We start from the raw sequence: 18,210 nt of genomic DNA, 5'->3' as shown, positions 1-18,210 counted from the left end.
CACTTGAAGGACTGAATTGGTTTGAGAAATGGAATGGGCTGCCTTATAAACTGGCAAGCTTTCTGTCATTTGAAACACTCAAATGAGGGCTTCATGACCACTTTTCCAAAATTTGATAGGGGGAATTCTTACACGGAGTAGATTGGGCTCAAGAATCTTTACCATCTACTTCAAATCTAGGGTTCTGACTTTTAAAGTTAAAGATGAGGAGATGGTGCTGACATGTGGCTGTTGACTGCAGAGCAGTAATTAGGGCGGTTTTACCAAGAGCTCCTAAGCAACGATCTTGAAGGAACTTGAAAAGGAAAAGTCGTGAAGGCCTGAGAAGGGAAAAGAGCCAAATGCTGCACATCTCTCCTGGTGCTGAAGGTTGACAGAGAGGAGCCTGCTCTGGACTGCTCAGAGAGTAAACATAGGAAAATGAGAAAAGGGAACTCACATGAGTATTCAGAGAGCTGGGAACACCAAGTCAAGAATTTTCTATCTGTATTGCTTAAAGGAAGGAAGCAAAACAGATCGGAAAATGAGAAGTTAAAATTTTGCATTTTGGAAATAGCACATGGGCATTTTGAAGTGTTCGGTGTGACTTAGGAAGCATACCTAATAAGGAGGTTCCGCAAGAAAACTGCGTGAGCACAGCAGCTTGTGAACCAGATAGCCTTTGCACACGTCTTTTAATGGGCAGATAAGAAAGGGAGACTCAGGGAAGAAGAGAACCCACGAGTCACATTGAGATATGATTTGAAAGTGCATGGAAGGTGTAATAGTGGAAAGAGATACGTTGATTGAAAGTGGTAGAAATGTTATCTGTAGGAAATTTCCTGATTGACAATTCTCCCCAGTTGTGTTTTGAGCAGAATAATAACCGCGGGGCACTAAAAAAGCACAATGTGGGTATAGAAAGATAAAAGTTGAGTTGCTAACCTGTATGTGGCTGTGGGCCAGTCACTGAACTTCTCTGGATAGGTCCTCATTTTAAATAGTTGATGGTTAGGTAGATGGTTCCCTTGATCCTTTCTAGCCCGGAGAGTCTCTTCTAGGGCCTTCATTCACACAGAATAAAATAAGTACTCCATAGCCTAAGAACTCAAAAAGGTCAAATCATTTATTTTGGCCTATAGACTACGATGATAATAGGAAACCCTGGGTAGTTTTGTGAAAGGTTTTTTTACATTTCCAGACATATAAAAGTTCTGGAGAAATCTCCTGTGGGCAAGGAAGGAGTGATGCTGCAGAAATGAGGCAGAGCTGAAAATGTAAATGAGATGATGTCTTTACAAAACGTCCAAAAGAGAACCACCCGTGTTGCCTTAAGAGCAGAGGCCAGGTGTCCACATCAAAAACTAAGCCCGTAACTTTGATTTATTGGCAGTAAAGTGGAAGGGAAATCCCGTTAATAGATGATATCTAGTGAAGAAGGAAGAGTTGCTACCAGAGAGCCAGAGATGAGGAGAAAAAAATGGGAAAAAGTGAAAAATAATTTGAATTGCCATTACTATAAAATTATAACATGTTGTTACTTTTTCTCAGTAATAAACCACTCCTCAAAACTAAAATGGATAGGATTTTATTGTTATTAGAATATTTAACTGTTTTCCAAAAGTATGAAGTCTCTCAGTTCCTGGGACTAGACTATATACAAGGGCCATATGACTGCTTGGGGATTACATGTGACTGTTCATGTAGCTGCAGACTTTAAAGAGTCTAATTTAATGTACAGTTAAATTATGACTTCTCGGGCCTGTTTTTTTTTTTTTTCCTGTAAGCTCTGTTATTCTGGGTTTCCTGAATATGCCTATGAAAGCATCACTTCTGTAAGCCATGTTCTTAATCAAGCCCTATTCTATTTTGAAATAAAATATGAATTGTACTGAAATGATCATTCATTAGCAACATTAATATTATTCAACAGTTAAAATCATCACATTGTTATTTTCTGATTGGTAATTTCTGCCCATATTCTTTTAAATGGTGCATTATTAGTGAAATTTTCTTACAAATGACACATCAACAGAAAGTTAGCAATAAGTGCACTTCTCTGAGTGTATCTGATATAACAGTTTATACTTTCCGTGCTGATCAGCAACATACATGCTTCTGCTAAGTATTATTAATCCATTTTCTACTGCCTATTGAAATGAAGAAAATTACCAAAGAATTGTCCAGACATGTAAGTGAATTATTCTGTGTGTGTATGTGTATTGTCTTGCTTTCTTACTTTGTACTATGTGTATGGCTTTGTTAAAGATTTCAAAGCCAATTCTCTCCTACTCCAAGGGGGAAAAAAAGGCAACTGTGGCAACAGTTTTGAATGCTTTGGCTGAAGTCCAACTTACTGGTTGTTTTGCCACACTTAGTTCCACGTCGCTGAGTTGAGAAGGCAGAGTGGCACCGCTCTGTGATGGCCTATTGGTCATGACCACTCCTACCTCATTCTTAGCATTTTCATCCTAATCTACTTCCACACATTGATGTACTTCTGCAGCAGTAAAGAAGATATAAAAATCAAGAATCAATTACTCAATGTGGTAGCTCAGGATCCACTGGGATTTTTTTTTTCTTAGTGCTAAAATTTAAAGCATTTGCTCAGTAGATACTATCTCATCATGTGTTTCATTTGTGAAAAGAAATTGGGGGGGGGGAATCTCTAAAACCTAAATTAAATATGTATATCTAAGTATTATCATAAATAGATGTTGTATATTCCTTTGATCTAAAGAATATACTTGCGCCTTCATCAAGAAAAAAAAGTCTGCCTGTGAATGGCTGTGCACATTGCATCAGAATGTCAGAATCTTCTAAATAAATTGTTATTATGGAGTAAGGCAGAACTTCAGCTCTGAATTTAAATAATTCATTCCATTGTAGTTTTTTTTCCATTGAAGAATACATTTCTCTGCCATAAATTGTACTGAGTATGAACAGCGGAGTCATTTGAGGTTCATTGAAAATATAGGAGGACATCATGTTTCCTGTCCTTTTGTTAAACTTGGCATATTGATTTTTTTTTTTTTTTTTGCACAGCTTGCAGCACAGAAATGTGATATACAGCTATGGCAAGACAAGCTAACCACATGTGAATTTGTTAAGTACTGCTGGATTAGCAGAAATTGTCTGACTGTGCAAATAGCAAGATTTGACTTCTCTAGGAACTCTTTATGACTTAATCAATTAAAATAACAAGTTTTGATTTTATTGCCCAGAATAAATCATTAGCAAAACTTATTTTCTCTTGATCACTCATCTGTAGAATGTTTGCTTTCATTTCATTTCCGTATTCAAGCAAAGATATAAATATGTAGAATTTGAACTACTAGTTCAAAGTCAAATATAAGAAGACAATGATATATCACATTTTGCCTGTTGTTTTAAATATGGTTTATAAATTTTGTTGGAGCAAGATACTATATTTCTATTTAAATTTGCTGTTGTTTTTCTTTTTAACCATCCCTTGAGTGTTCATGCTTTTATTCCCTTTGGGATCAAAAGTAGCAACATTTGGCGGGCAGGGGGAGCTGGCGTTATGGCTCAGTGGGTTACACCACTGCCTGCAATGCCAGAATCTCATATGGGCATTGGTTGGAGTCCAGGCTACTCCACTTCCAGTCCAGCTCCCTGCTAATGTACCTGGGAAAGTAGCTAAAGATAGCCCAAGTGCTTGGGTCCCTGCACCCATGTGGGAGACCTGGATGAATCTCCTGGCTCTTAGCTTTGGCTTGGCCCAGTACTCGCTGTTGCAGCCATTTGAGGAGTTGAACCAGTGGATGAGAAGATTCTCTCCCTCTCTCTCTTTTCTCTCTTCTCTCTGTCTTTCCCTCTGTACCTGTAACTTTGCCTTTCAAATAAAAAAAAAAAAGCAAGAGGTGAACTTGATCAGTATTTTTACTGCATTTAAACATAGAAGCTTGTAGAAAGAGTCTCTGATGTAGGGCTGCTTTGCGCTTTCCTGCACCTTATTAAACTTTCTTCTGAAATATGTTCGTTATGCAGTTGCCCTGGGCTGACTTGAAAGAATAGAAATCGAGGGACAATCTGCCATACACAGCAGAGTGGGTTCCTGCAATTTCTTAGAAATCTTAGCATGTTATATATATCATGTTTACAAAGTTCTCTGATTCTTTTGGAAGCAGATAAACTACAGCATAGTTTTCTGCAGAACAAAGCTGACCATCTCTGTCCAACTAAAAAGTGTCTGTATCATGTCCCCGTGGTAATGTGGTCACCTGCGTTTTGCTAATACATCTCTCAATGTACATTTCACTTTTATTAACAAGCAAAATTTTAGAAAAAAAATGTTTTTGCTTTCAGAAAATTTCTGCAGATGTTCTCATTACTTTTAAACAGGTGGACATCTTATGAAATTGTATGCCACATTTATTAGACACTAGTCTTTTAAAATTATCTGGTAAACACATAAAGCATGAGTTGTTCCCCTAATCAAAGTAGGGGAAGGAGAAGGGTCAGAGCAAAGAAGAAAGTGCCACTGGTCTGTGTTAGGTGACACTGTGCCCTGCTTGTCTAATTTGATTACACAGAGCCCCTGAAGCCTCAGGCAAAGCTGATTTTAGCTATAATCAGCTTCTTAACCTTTTGAGAACTAACGTAAACACTACCTACTAGTGGTTAATTATGTTGGTCTGCTGCACACTACAAAGTGCAAAGGTAAGTGTAGAACTACAGCAACACATGTTATGACGAAATTTAACAAGATGACTCAAGGGGATTGCAACAAAAGGCAGTCCTTTGTTTGTCGTAAATTTTATATTAATAGAGACTTATGGGTACTCACAAAATTTCAGCTATAGTTTTCACTTCAGTTTGATCAATAAATGGACATTTATGTACTACTTTTTCCTTTTTTGCTGCCTTACCATTTGTACTTTTCTCTGAAATCTTCTTTTGAATGTGTGTTTCTTTGTGTGTGTTCATAGATTTCTTTCATTTACAGAGTAAACAAAAGTTATTATAGTGTCCACACAAGGAAACTCCTCTTGGTTCACTTTCATACATAGTAAAAATGTATTAGGGGAAGAATGGAATTTCTTTACTGTTAAATGGAATATTATAGCTATATAGGCAAAAGCATAACTTTTTGATTTAACATGGGAGCCCTTGATGCATGAACGTGATGTGCCATATGGGAAATTAATAAGCAAGATGATTTTACTGTCTGTAGGTGGTGTAACTCTGGTGCAGTGATATGACTAATGGGCTAGAGAACCATAAAGATTGACTAATGTACTCATCAAGGCTGTATCTTCAAAGTCATATTTGGTAGGGAAACTCCAGTAGGAACATTCTACTGACTAGGGGTTGCATTGGCCAGGAACTAAATGGAGCCATAAGCCCCAGCCTCTGTTGGCAGGCCTCAGGACCAACACGGTACCTGAAATTTCATGCCCTTTAAAAATCCTGACGAAGAGAATTCATGTTCTGTGGTGACACACATTATAAAGAGTGACACCGTGTAGAATCCACTCAGAATGATGGTGGAGGAGAAGATTCAAACTGTAGATTAACTATGATTCTTTAAATCTGAGACCAGTCGACATCAATAACAGAAGTATGTGCTGTAGCTTGTATTATGCAGTGCAGTTTGTGCTGTGGTTACAGTGAGACGACAACGTCCCTAGAAAGAAGTGGATTTGGAAAGATGGGAGTCACAGGCCTGTCAGAATTTCTGAGACATTGTGGGACATTTTTAGAACAGTATGACAAGCCCCTTTGGCCAAACTTGAATGAAGCTAATCTCGTTCATTAAGGACGTAAACTTATTCGAATAAATGCCACCTAAAAAGAGTTCCAGTGAGTTTGTAGCCACGGATAATGCCCTAGAACACATGAGTCCACATATCCAGTAACTGCACACCTTTGACCTCCTGCAGAATGTTGTATCTGAACTGTATTTTTCTTTTCTGATCAGCTTGTTTAAAGTGTTTAAAACTCTCTGCCACAACAGTCAGAGATACATTTTAGACTAAGTGCTTTTTTTTTAAAGATTTATTTATTTATTTGAAAGTCAGAGTTACACAGAGAGAGGAGAGGTAGAAAGAGAGAGAGAGAGGTCTTTCATCTGATGGTTCACTCCCTAATTGGCTACAACGGCCAGAGCCAGGAGCTTCATCCTGGTCTCCCACATGGGTGCAGGGGCTCAACGAGTTGGGCCATCTTCTACGGCTTTCCCAGGCCATGGCAGAGAGCTGGATCAGAAGTGGAGCAGCCAGGTCTTGAACTGTCGCTCATATGGGATGCCGGCACATCAGGCCGGGGCTTTAACCCGCTGCACCACAGAGCCAGCCCCAAGACTAAGTGCTTTTTTATTTTACGGTGCATGTGGCAGTACTGACAGAAGTTTGTGGAGGAGAGCACTTGGTGTGGTGGTTAAGGTGCCACCCAGCACACCCACAGCCCTTATTGGAGTGCCTGGATTTGAGTCCTGCCTCCACTCCTAATGCTAATGTGCACCCTGGGAGAAAGCACCTGGGTCCGTGCCACTGCCTGGGAAGACCTAGACTGAGTTCCCAGCTCCTGGCTTCAGCCTGGAATGGCCCCAGCTGTTGTGCAAATTTGGGGTATGGACCAGCAGATGGGAGTTCTCTCTGTCTCTTCCCTTCTCTCTGCCTTTCAAATGAATAAATAAGTATTTTAAGTTTGTGGAATATGAAATTAAAAGTATGAGTTTATTTTGGTGCAAAAGAAATCTTTGGGGAGATCTTCTATAATAGGTATGAAGTAAATCCATGTATTTCACAAAATTTTTGCAGCCCCAGTGATTTACTGTCTCCATAGATTTGCCTTTTGTTTTTTTGGTTTTTTTTTTAATTTAATTTTATTTATTTGAAAGGCAGAATTACAGAGAAAGAGAGACAGAGAGACAGAGAGAGAAATAAGGAGATCTTCCATTCCCTGGTTCACTCACCAGATGACTACAGTGGCTGGGGCTGGGCCAGGCCAAACCCAGCAGCCTGGAGCTCCATCTGGGTCTCCCACGTGGGTGCAGGGGCCTAAGTACTTGGGTCATCTTCCACTGCTTTCCCAGGCTCATTAACAGGGAACTTGGTTGGAAGCAGAAAGCCAAAACTCAAACCAGCACCCATCTGGGACACTGGTGTTACAGGTAGCATCTTAAGCCACTGCACTTCAATGCCAGCCCCAAGATTTGCCTTTTCTGCAAACATCATATAGATAGAATCATACAACATGTGTTGTTTTTTCAGTGTCTGGATTTTTTCATTTACAGTAATGCTTGTGAGATTCATCCATATATAGAATTATCTTTAAACTATGTGTATAAGATGTATGAGTACAAACATAAATGAATTTCGTGTTTAGAATTGGATCCCATCCCCAAAATAAAAAATCTCAGTGAGTACATGCAAATACTCTAAAATTTGAAAAAAATCTGAACTCTGAAGTGCACTTTGGATCAGGGATACGCAAGCTGTACCACATTTTGTTTATCCATTTGCCCTGAAAGACATTTAGGTTGCATTTACTTTTTGATTATTGTGCGTCATGTTGTTCACAGGAACATTCACATACAAATCTGTAGACACGTTTTTATTTCTCTTGGGTGTGTACCCAGGAGTTGAATTACTGAGTCATATGCAAAGTTCATGTTTACTTTTTTAAGGAACCGCACAACTATTTTCCAAAATGGCTACACCATTTTACATTCACACTAATGAAGTCTGAGAGTTCCAGTTTCTCCATGTCCTCACCAGTAATCACTAGGGTCAATTTTTGTTGTTGTAGCCATTCTAGTAGATATGTGGTATAATGTCATTGTGATTTTAATTTGTATTTCTGTGATGAGTACTTGAGTATGTTTTCATGTGATTGTTAACCATACAGATATCTTTATTTGGTGAAATTTGTTTATTCTTTCTTGTTTTTATCTGGTTGTTTTTCTTAATATCAGATTCTAGGAGTTCTTTATATCATCTGGATAAAAGTCCTTTACCAGATAAATGAATATGATTTTCGAATGTCTTATTCCAAGCTTTAACTTGTCATTTCTTTTTCTTAATGGTTTAATGGCTTATTTTGAAGAAGAGCAGTATTTTTGTGAGATAAAAATCGTGTAAAGTTTTATTTATTATTATTTTGTTTTATGAGTCAAATTTTGGGTATCATATCTAACCCAAGACTACAGAGTATCTCCTGTGTTTTGTGGGAGAAACTTTATAAGTTCCAGCTCTTACATTTAGTTCTGTGATTCATTTTGAGTATTTTTAAAATATTTATTTATTTGAAACTCAGAGTTACAGAGAGAGAAACAGAAAGAAAGCTTCCATCCGCTGGTTCGCTCCCCAGATGTTTGCAATGGCCAAGGCTGGGCCAGGCCAAAGCCAAGAGCCAAGGAGCTTCCTCCAAGTCTCCGATGTGACCAGCTAGGGCCTAAACACTTGGGTCATCTTCTACTGCTTTTCCCAGGTCATTAGCAAGGAGCTGAATCAGAAGTGGAGCACCAAAACACAAACCAGTGCCCACATTGGGTGCTGGCATTGCAGGCAGTGGCTTTACCTGCTATGCCACAATGCTGGCCCCAAGTTTTTTTTTTGTTTTTTTTTTTTTTTTTTGGTATGGTGCATGATTAGGATCCAGGTTCATTTTTTAGCATGTCTATATAAATTTTTCCAGCTTTGCTATTGAAAGAAATGTCCATATGTCCCATTGAATTGCCCTGAACCTCTCTCAAAAGTCAGCTGACCATAATGTGTCCTTTAATATATATCATATTTCTTTTTTTATTTTGCTTTTTTCATTTCTTACCTTCATTTTCATTAATTTTTAACAGATGCAGCATGATTTGTAGATACAAGTCTAAGAGCATAATAATATTCTCTTCTTCCCTCCTCTTCTCACTCCCTCCCTCCTTGCCACCCTCCTTCTTTCTACCTTTATTTCTTATTTTTTAGTTTTTTTATTTAAGTTGTACAGATTTCATATATTTCATATTTACAGATTTAGGAACAAAGTGGGGCTTCCTCTCCTTCCTGCCAGATCTTATATTTCTATTTTGTTGTTTTATATGTCTGTTTTTGTATTAGTACCATGCTGTTTTGAATACTGTAGCTTTATAGTAAATTTTGAAGGGGAATAAAAGTTCTGTCTTGTTCTTTATTTGAATCATCTTTAATTTCCCTTAGCAATGTTTTTTGTTTTGTCTTGCTGAAGTTCTTTTATTAAATATATTCTTAAGTTTTTATTCTTTTTGATCCTATCGCGAATGTAATTCTTAATTTTATTTTTGAATTGCTATTGCTAGTATAAAAATTAAAAACAATTTTTACATTTTGATTTGCATTCTGTGACCTTGTTAAAACTTGCTTGTTAGTTTTAGAATTTTTCAGAAAGAATCCTTAGGATTTCCTTAATGTAGGACCAGGTTGTCTATGTCCAAAAAGAGTTTATTATCTCTTCCTTCCCACTATGCATGCCACTGATTTTTTTCCTTGCCTTACTGTGCAGACTGTAACCTCCTGTACAATGTTTAATAGACATGGGAAGGGCACCTTTAGAGTCTGATTTTCTTTCCTTGAGAGTTGTTGCTACTACTGGTTTTCTGTTTGTTTTTGGTTTTGTTCTGTTTTTAAAACTTGCCTGGACTTCATCTGCAGAATCTCTCTCCCCTTCAGGGCACACATACTGACATCTCTGAGGATATTTTTAATTCCTCTTTTTATTTTATCTCAGGCTATCTTCCTAGATTTCACTCCCTTGCCTGTACAGCTTAATGATCAACAACGTTTGCACAGTCACCCCTAAGGCTCTGTAGGTGGATCTGTGTGTGAGTTGCAGAGTGGATCCAGATTTGTTAAGTCTGTCCTCTGCTTGCATGTCTGCCTTCCTGCAGTTCTGTGCCAGCACCCGGTTCTCAGAGGGCAGGGATGTGTGAGGGTCCGTCTAGTCCAACCATGGCCTTCTCATACCAGCAGCTCCCTGCTGAACTTCTGGTCTGCCCCTCACCCCAAGCAAGAACACAAACTCAGATGAGCAGGGCCAGGACCTTTTGTGGTGGTTTTCTGTCGAGTTTGCTTTATATGTTGATAACACTCGTGGGTGGCATGTGTTTCTCTCCTTCCACCCCAAATCATGTCCACCTCCTCTAACCACGGTGCTGCAGATTTTCACCACCAGTGATACCCTGGAGCCACTCCTCTGTCTCCCAGGCTGCTCACCACTGATTGCCCCATCTTATCTGCTTCTGCACATTTTCATGAATAGACACTTCTCCATTTGCTGTCTATGTTTGGTTTAAGTGTAGGGTGCCGAAGTGGTTGTACTTGATAAGTTTTTTTTTTAAACTTTTATATATGTTTTGGGGAAAATGACCAGTTTCTTCACTTATCATCACCAGAAGATCTGCCTGGGTTCCTCTTTGTCCAAATCCCTTTCCAAAACAAGATGAGGGTTGAGATAAATAAATACAGAAAAAGATATGATAGAAAAGTAAATGAGAGTAAAAGAAATAGGAAAATAAATTCCTTATGGAGCAATAATAATTTTTAGCTCCTGTGCCAGATGTTCACAGCATGTGTAGGAATAGCAGTTGTCTTGCTTTTGGAAAAGGAAGTTTTACCCTGTCAGAACACACACAACCCAAATCACCCTTGGTGCCAGGCCGCTGAGATGTAAAATAAATAGGAGGGGGGAACGTATGAATGTGACAACAGAAAAAAAAAAAAGGAAGCAGTTGGATCAAAATGCTACCCTGGGATCCTTTTGGTTTCATTTTATTCAGTTTTTTCCCCAAAGGTCAGATTCCAAAATTCGCACAACTTTAGGCTGTAGGAATGCTGTAGAAAATGTGCAGTGATAAAACTGCCAGATTGAAGGTTTCTTAAGTGCTACTGTCCCAAATCACCAGGCATGCTTGAAACCAGTAATTCCTGTCAGAAGAGACACTCTCAGGCTGTGACTTCTATCTGCAGGTGGCAGAGCATATGCTTTAGCACCAAAAAGTGTAAGGTGGCAGAGGGAGGATAGTTAATGGAACCTATTTTTATTTTTAATGTTTTTCCCTTATAGCTGCCTAGTTCAGGTCAAAAGCGGGCTAACTGAAATGTTTGCAGATCTTAGGACTATATTTAAAATAAGGGAAAAAACTCCAAAGAAAGTCATGTCATTTGTTTTTATTTAACCTGTGAATTGAAGTTATTGAACAGTGCCTCTCATAAAAGAAAAATACAGTGGGACCTTATGTAGCTGAAGTCCAGGGAGTAGGTTCTTCTCTTCAAAAGGATTTTCTGGTTAAATTACAGTAAACTGTTTAAACACTACCATCACCTTTGTTTTTTTTTTTCTTATTGCAATCCATTTTCCCAACTTGGAAAATAGCTATGTAAGTGTGGCTAGCAATTTGGTATAGCTAGCAAATATCACTTTACATTTTTTGACTAATATAAGCTCTCAGTGCATGATTCAGAGTTATAATTCTTCACATTAATTGTAGTTAAGACTGTGGCTGCAGAACGGGAGTTACAAACTCAGATCCCAGCTGACTGGTGACATGCAAGCCCAGTATTGTCAGATTTTCCAGTTTTCTCAGGGATGCCAAAAGCTGCATATTTATTTGAAATTTCTCCAGCAAGTGTTGCAACTTTTAAAACCGTTTTATAGGTCAAATAAAACACCAGCCATGGGGTGGGTATTGTGGCACAGTAGGTTAAGCTTCCACTTGGGAACACTCACATCCCATTTCAGAGTCCCAGCAACTCTGCTTTTGATCCAGCTTCCTGCTAAGGCACACGGTGGTCGACAGAAGGTGATGGCTCAAGTACTTGAGTCCCTGCCTCCCGCATGGGAGATCCACATGGAATTCTAGCCTCATGGCTTCAATCTTACCCAGCCCCAGCTATTGAACCAGCGGATAGAATCAATCAGTCCCCCCCCCCCCCCCCGCCTTTCAAATAAATAAATATTTAAAAGCAAACCAACAAAAAACCTAGCGGCTGTCCGGATCAGGCCCATGGCCTGCCAGTCTGTGGATCTAGTGGAGAAGAGCAACCCCAGCCAGGTCTGTGCTGAGGACAGTCTCTGCCTGATTTCTTGTCACGTGTCTCTTGTTCAGAAAAGAATGCATAACATAGTCTCCAGGGATGGACTTCATTGTGTTACCATAGGATTACGAGTTCTGTTGGAAATAGAATGGAATGCCCTGGACTCTATGTCCAAAAACGTTGACTCTGAGGCTAACAACACTGCTTAAGCCCCTCCTATATTACCAGACCCTGATCTAAGCATTTTATATGTATAAACTTATTTAATTGCAGCTTTGCTTTTTAAAAGTTTTTGTTTTGTTGGGTCAATCATTTAACTTCCGTATATCTGTTTTTTCATTTGTGAATATACATATATATGTGAGTATATATATTTACAATGTACACAGTGTGTATGTATATATGATTGAACAGATACTCTCTAAGAACTAACAACCTTTCAGCATAAATATTCTTTCAGCGGGAGAGTATGAGGTTATATTCAGTGAATCAAAAGTAAATTATCAGCTAGACCGTAGTGTTAGTTTACTTGGGTTTATGGCATATTATTCTTTGTAAAAGTAAATGTGTGGACTCTTGAATTCATTTGCATTCCTGTAATAAATACCATGCTATGGAGATTTCAAAGGAGTTGAGAAATATTTTAGTATCCACTCATGATGGGCTTCAAAAAGTACAGCCCCTGACCTGGAAGATCTTGTGACCTCAATGACACAATGCAGCCTGGAAATTAAAAAAAAAATCCTCCCAGTGTTATTGAGGTACAATTGACAAAACCCGTATACCTTCTAGCTGTCCAGTCTAATGAGTTGACCCGTGGGCACAGTGTGCATGGATTACCATGATCAAGCCAATTAACATACCTGGCATATCACATGGTTGCCACTGCTGAGTGTGTGATGAGGATATTTAAGATTCTTAGCAAATATCGCTACCCACAACCACCCTGCTGTAAGTTAGATCCCAGAGCATATTCTTCTTATAGCTGAAAAGTTGTCCCCTTTAAATAATAAAATACAGCATAAAACAAGTATCCAGATGAAGGTTAGACACGCAAGTGCTTTGACTCTTCCCAGAGTAACAGAATGAGTGTGTGCCATGTGCTGTGTGCTGTGTGCACAAAAGGTGCCATCTATCTAGAAAAAGAAGACTGAAATTGGAAGGTGCTCAGGACGCTTTCAAGGTGAAAAATATCTCGAAGTCAGGAAGGAGAACGGTACCATGCCAAAGACGTAGAAGACACATTGCTGTCTTAGAGCTTATAGTGAGAAATTCTGCAGAAAAGTCAATATAACTATTATACATTTTTAACTTTTATTCTTAGAAAGGTAGAGTGCTATAATAAAGGGTGTATCATGATACTACTCTTATAACTGAAGCACAAATACTTAACAGATATAACAGAAACACAAATATAACAGAAACACAAATACTTGATGTGCAGTTGTTATTTTGTTTGTCATTCTCAAATGAGTCTGTGAGGAAAATGTGCATGTACCAAAAAAGGCAAAATGCTAACAATTATTGAATCTCAGAGAAAAGTATATTCATTGTATTCATGAAAGAGGAAAAGAGTATAGAGAAAAAATTAGAAAAAAGAAGTCCTCCAATTAACTTAAAGATCGAAGAGTAAGTTGAGAAATACTTAGAATTTATCGACGATGAAAGCAACAAAAAAATTTGGAGAGAACACTGTGGCATAGTAGGCTAATCCTCTGCCTGTGGCAGCAGTTCAGGTTCCAGCTGCTCCTCTTCCAATCCAGCTCTCTGCTGATGACCTGGGAAAGCAATGGAAGATGGTCCAGGTTCTTGGGCCCCTGCACCCATGTGGAAGACCCAGAAGAGGCTCCAGGCTCCTGGCTTTGGATCGGCCCAGCTCCAGCCATTGCAACCATTTGGGGGGTGAACCAGCTGATGGAAGACCTTTTTCTCTGTCTTCCCCTTTTTCTGTAACTCTGCCTTTCAAAGAAATAAATAAATCTTTTTTTAAAATTTGCTATAGCCAGGTTACTGAACAGAGAAATTCTATTTATTTTTAATTGCTAAAAATTATTTTTAAAATTTAAAACATAATATTCAAATATTCATTATAATGTAAACATGTAATTAGGTACCTTATGAATATTTGCTAAATTTATTTTCGCTTCAGAGTTCCTAGATCTTAAGTGAATCTTGCATTAAAAGCAATAGGCAGGCCGGCGCCGCGGCTCACTAGGCTAATCCTCTGCCTAGAGGCGCCGGCACACCGGGTTCTAGTCCCGGTCGGGGCGCCGGATTCTGTCCCGGTTGCCCCTCTTCCAGGCCAGCCCTCTGCTGTGGCCAGGGAGTGCAGTGGAGGATGGCCCAGGTGCTTGGGCCCTGCACCCCATGGGAGACCAGGAAAAGCACCTGGCTCCTGGCTCCTGCCATCGGATCAGTGCGGTGCGCCGGCCGCAGCGCGCCAGCCGCGGCAGCCATTGGAGGGTGAACCAATGGCAAAGGAAGACCTTTCTCTCTGTCTCTCTCTCTCACTGTCCACTCTGCCTGTCAAAAAAAAAAAAAAAAAGCAATAGGCAGAAAAAAATTGACTATAAACCTTGCTTTTGGATATCATGGAGGATGAATATGGAGCAGTAAATCTTGTATTTTTTGACAGTTTAGTCTCTACATTTCAATATGATTTTGTTGTTTTGTTTTGTTTTGTTTTGTTTTTTGAAAGGCAGAGTTGCAGAGAGGGAGAGGATGAGAGACATGTTCCAGCCACTGGTGAGAGAGAGAGAGAGAGCAATCTTCCATCTGATGGTTCCCTCCCCAGATGGCCGCAGTGGCTGGTGCTGGGTCAGGTTGAAGCCAGGAACCAGGACTCAGCCACACGGATGCAGGGGCCCAAGCACTTGGACCGTCTTCCACTGCTTTCTTAGGCACATCAGCAGGGAGTTGGATCAGAAATGGTGCAGCCAGTATCTGAACTGGTGCTCTTGTGGGATGTGGGGCATCCAGGCAGCGGTCCAGCCTGCTGTGCCACAACACCAGCCCCTTGTTGACATTTCTAAGCAAGGTAGAGTTGTGTAGCCTCTAGCTGGATTTTGAGCAAAGTTTATTCCCCTATGTTTCCTTGTCTTATTTTGCCAGAATTATAAATATGTACTTATGAGAATGTTTATAGCAATTAACATGGCTTAATCAAACACACATAGAAGTGTCAGAAGTTTAAAAATGAGTACCTAAGATAATATCCAATTTGGGGGGCCAGAATTGTGGCATAGGAGGTTAACCTTCAGCCTAAAACACCAACAACCCATATTGGTGTCAGTTCAATTCCCAGCTGTTCCACTTGCAATCCAGTTCCCAGATAATGTGCCTGGGAGAGCAGCAGAAGATGGCCCAAGTACTTGCACCACATGGAAGACCTGGAAAAAGCTCTAGGCTCCTGGCATCAGCCTGGCCAGCTCTGGCCATTGTGGCCATTTGGATGGAAGATCTCTCTCTCCCTTCTCTTTCTCTTCCTCTTCCTCTTCCTCTTCCTCTCTCTCTCTCTCTCTCTCTCCTTCCTCTCTCTGAAACTTCACCTTCAAATAAATTTAAAAAAATAAAAAATCCAAGTTGGTTTCATTAATATCTTTCTTCTCCAGAATTATAAGTAATATAAAATGGGAAAGAATTCTAACCGTAATTTTTATTTAGTAAAATTCACATAATGTAAAATGTATCATAGTAACCATTTTAAAGTGTACAATTCAGTGATTTCTAGTACATTCACAGAGTTGTATAGCTGTCACACCTGTTTTATTCCAGCACATTTTCATCCCTCCAAAAAGAACTCTCTACCCATTAAGCAGGCAGTCTCCATTCCTCCTTCACCTGGCCAGCCCCTGGGCGCTTCGTGTTTCTGTGCATTTGCTAATCTGGACATTTCATATGAATGGAATCATACAACGTGCAGTTTCTTGTGACTGGCTTCTTTCATTTAGCATAATGTTCTTGAGATTCATCCATGTTATGGTATGTATCAATTCTTCATTACTTCCTATTGCTAGATAATATTATGTTGTATGAATATTCCACCTTTTGTTTGTCCATTCATCTGTTGAAAGGCATTTGGGTTGTTTTCACTGTTGGGCAATTAAGAATTGTGCTGCTGTGAACATTGATGTTCGAGCTTTGGTTGACCATTTGTTTTAACTTCTGTTGGTCACATAGCTAGGAGTAGAATTGCTGTTCATAAAGTAATTGTATGTCTGTCTTTTTTGGTGATCACCAAACTTTTTAATGTAAGGTATTAAGGCTAGTTTAAGGGGTAAATGAGCTTATAAGCTGAAAATTTCCAAACCCTCCACCCCACCCCCATCTAACATTTAGCAAATAATCTCAGCTAAAAAGTTATCTGAGTTCAGTTCTCTCTTCTGATTTTCCTGAGTGTTTTTCTACAGAGTTTTCATTGGAAGGCTTTCATTCTGTTTCCTGACCAACACTTGCCTAATTGTAATTTCAGGTTGGGTGTTACGCTAGAGGTTAAGGTGCCCATGTGCAATGTAGGAATGCCTTCCTGTGGGGCCTAGCTCCAGCTGCTGTCTCTGGCTTTCTGCTGATGCAGACCCCGGGAGGCAGCAGTGGTGTCGTGTAGTGGTTCCTGCCACCCACAATGAAGACCTGGATTGAGTTCCTGGCTTCTGGCTGCAGCCCTAGTCCAGCCCCAGCTGCTGTGGGCATTTGGGGAATAAAGCTGCGAATGGGAGCGCTGCCTCTCTGCCTTTCAAATAAATAAATAACTTGTTTTTTTAAAGTATGAGTTTATTTTGGTGCAAAAACATTTTTTTTCATGACATGGAAGATGTATATAATAAAAATATATGCTTAAAAATTTTTACACAAGAATAAGCTTATATTTTTAATTCCATTTTCCACAAACTTTTTAAAGTACCCTCATATGCATGTTTATGTGTGTCTACATATGTATGAACATATATAAACACTCACACGGAGACACACATTCGTTTTCCAACTTTTTGTCTTCAGTTGAAGAAGACAAATGTTTTACCCTACAATTTAGAAACATAATATCAGGAAATTTCAGACTTTCATGTGATGTGCCTTAAAATAGTTATAAATTAGGGAGGTGTCTTCCAAGTTTTCAATAACTATGTTTTAAATTTGCTCGTGTGTCCCTGAAAAAAGATCAACAAATCTCCATTAGAATCTGTGCCAAAATATTTCTCAACAACTGCCAGCCCTCTATATTTAAAATGTTTGTACCATTAAAATTTCTGGGAAGTTTAAGAATTTCTAGAGAAATTAAAATATTGGGCCTTTTTAAATACTAAATGGTTTACATATGTATATGCTTTGAGATTTTGGCCTATGGTTGGCTTCCCCCATGGAGCTGAAATATTTTGTACCTGGAATTAAGCCAAATCTCCGACTTGCATGCATTTAACTTGTGTTGCATACATCCAAGTCCTGGCATTTGAATGGTCTTTTTCCTTCATCTGAATACTTTCTAACTTGAGGGAAAATAATACTTTCCATTTTAAACTTGCCATTCTCCCCTCGTTCCCCTCTTCACCCATAAGCAGATGTCTTCCTGCTGTGTGCCTGCCGTCCTGTGAGCAAGCAGTCGTGTGAGCAGGTGCTAACTCAGGAGGCTTACCATGAAATACCTGGAACCTGGGGGATCCATGGCAGAGCCACAGGGACTAGAATAAACCCTTTTGATTCTGTGTTGGATTAGTAGGTTCATTTATGCAGAGGGGAATCATAGCTTTTCTCATGTGCTCAAAAGCCTGTACGGTTCCCCCCAAAAGTAAAGGTCAGGTGCATCCGACAGTAGTCTGGAGAGCAAACAGGACGCACGTCCTGTGATCCCACCACCACACTGCACAGTGTGTGGTTCAGTCATAAAGTATCTCAGCCAGCTTTTCCCCTGAAGGGTAAGCAGTGCCTAGGGAGGAAGCACAGAGTCAGTGATGCCGGCCGGGGTTGTAAGTCCACTGCAAGTCCCACTGCACACGTGGGCAGAAATAATAAAAGAACCTTTTTCTGCTGTTTGCATCCTGGCCTTTACCATCATCTCCTACAGTTTTAGAGATAAAAACAAACCTTTCAGAGAACTCCTCCTTCTCTTTAATGTCATGTTGATCTTCAGTCAAATCCACCTAGCAGGTGGCCTTCACCTTCCTTGAAGCTATTTGGTGGGCATCCATACAATAAAATGCCTCTGTGAAAGGGC

At 39.6% G+C, this 18,210-nt stretch overlaps 1 protein-coding gene across 11 annotated transcripts in view; it reads left to right on the top strand.

Annotated features, from left to right (window-relative positions):
- Positions 1-18,210, top strand: part of ARB2A (ARB2 cotranscriptional regulator A) — a 472,110-nt gene that overhangs the window by 374,553 nt on the left and 79,347 nt on the right. For 6 of the 11 annotated variants that reach the window (XM_051853991.2, XM_070056470.1, XM_070056472.1 and 3 more), the window contains one exon: positions 15,780-18,210. This exon is cut by the window's right edge and continues 44,814 nt beyond it. The exons of 3 other annotated variants lie outside the window; for them this stretch is intronic. In XM_051853991.2, coding sequence (XP_051709951.1) covers positions 15,780-15,937 — 158 coding nt within the window. In that variant the 3' untranslated portion in view covers positions 15,938-18,210. Of the gene's footprint in view, positions 1-3,024; positions 3,226-15,779 lie in introns of those variants that run through there. 2 more of the 11 variants (XM_051853995.2, XM_070056471.1) reach the window with 1 other exon arrangement.

The sequence above is a fragment of the Oryctolagus cuniculus genome, chromosome 14, assembly GCF_964237555.1.
Source record: "Oryctolagus cuniculus chromosome 14, mOryCun1.1, whole genome shotgun sequence".
Classification (NCBI taxonomy): domain Eukaryota; kingdom Metazoa; phylum Chordata; class Mammalia; order Lagomorpha; family Leporidae; genus Oryctolagus; species Oryctolagus cuniculus.
This window is presented reverse-complemented; position numbering and strand designations above follow the sequence as displayed.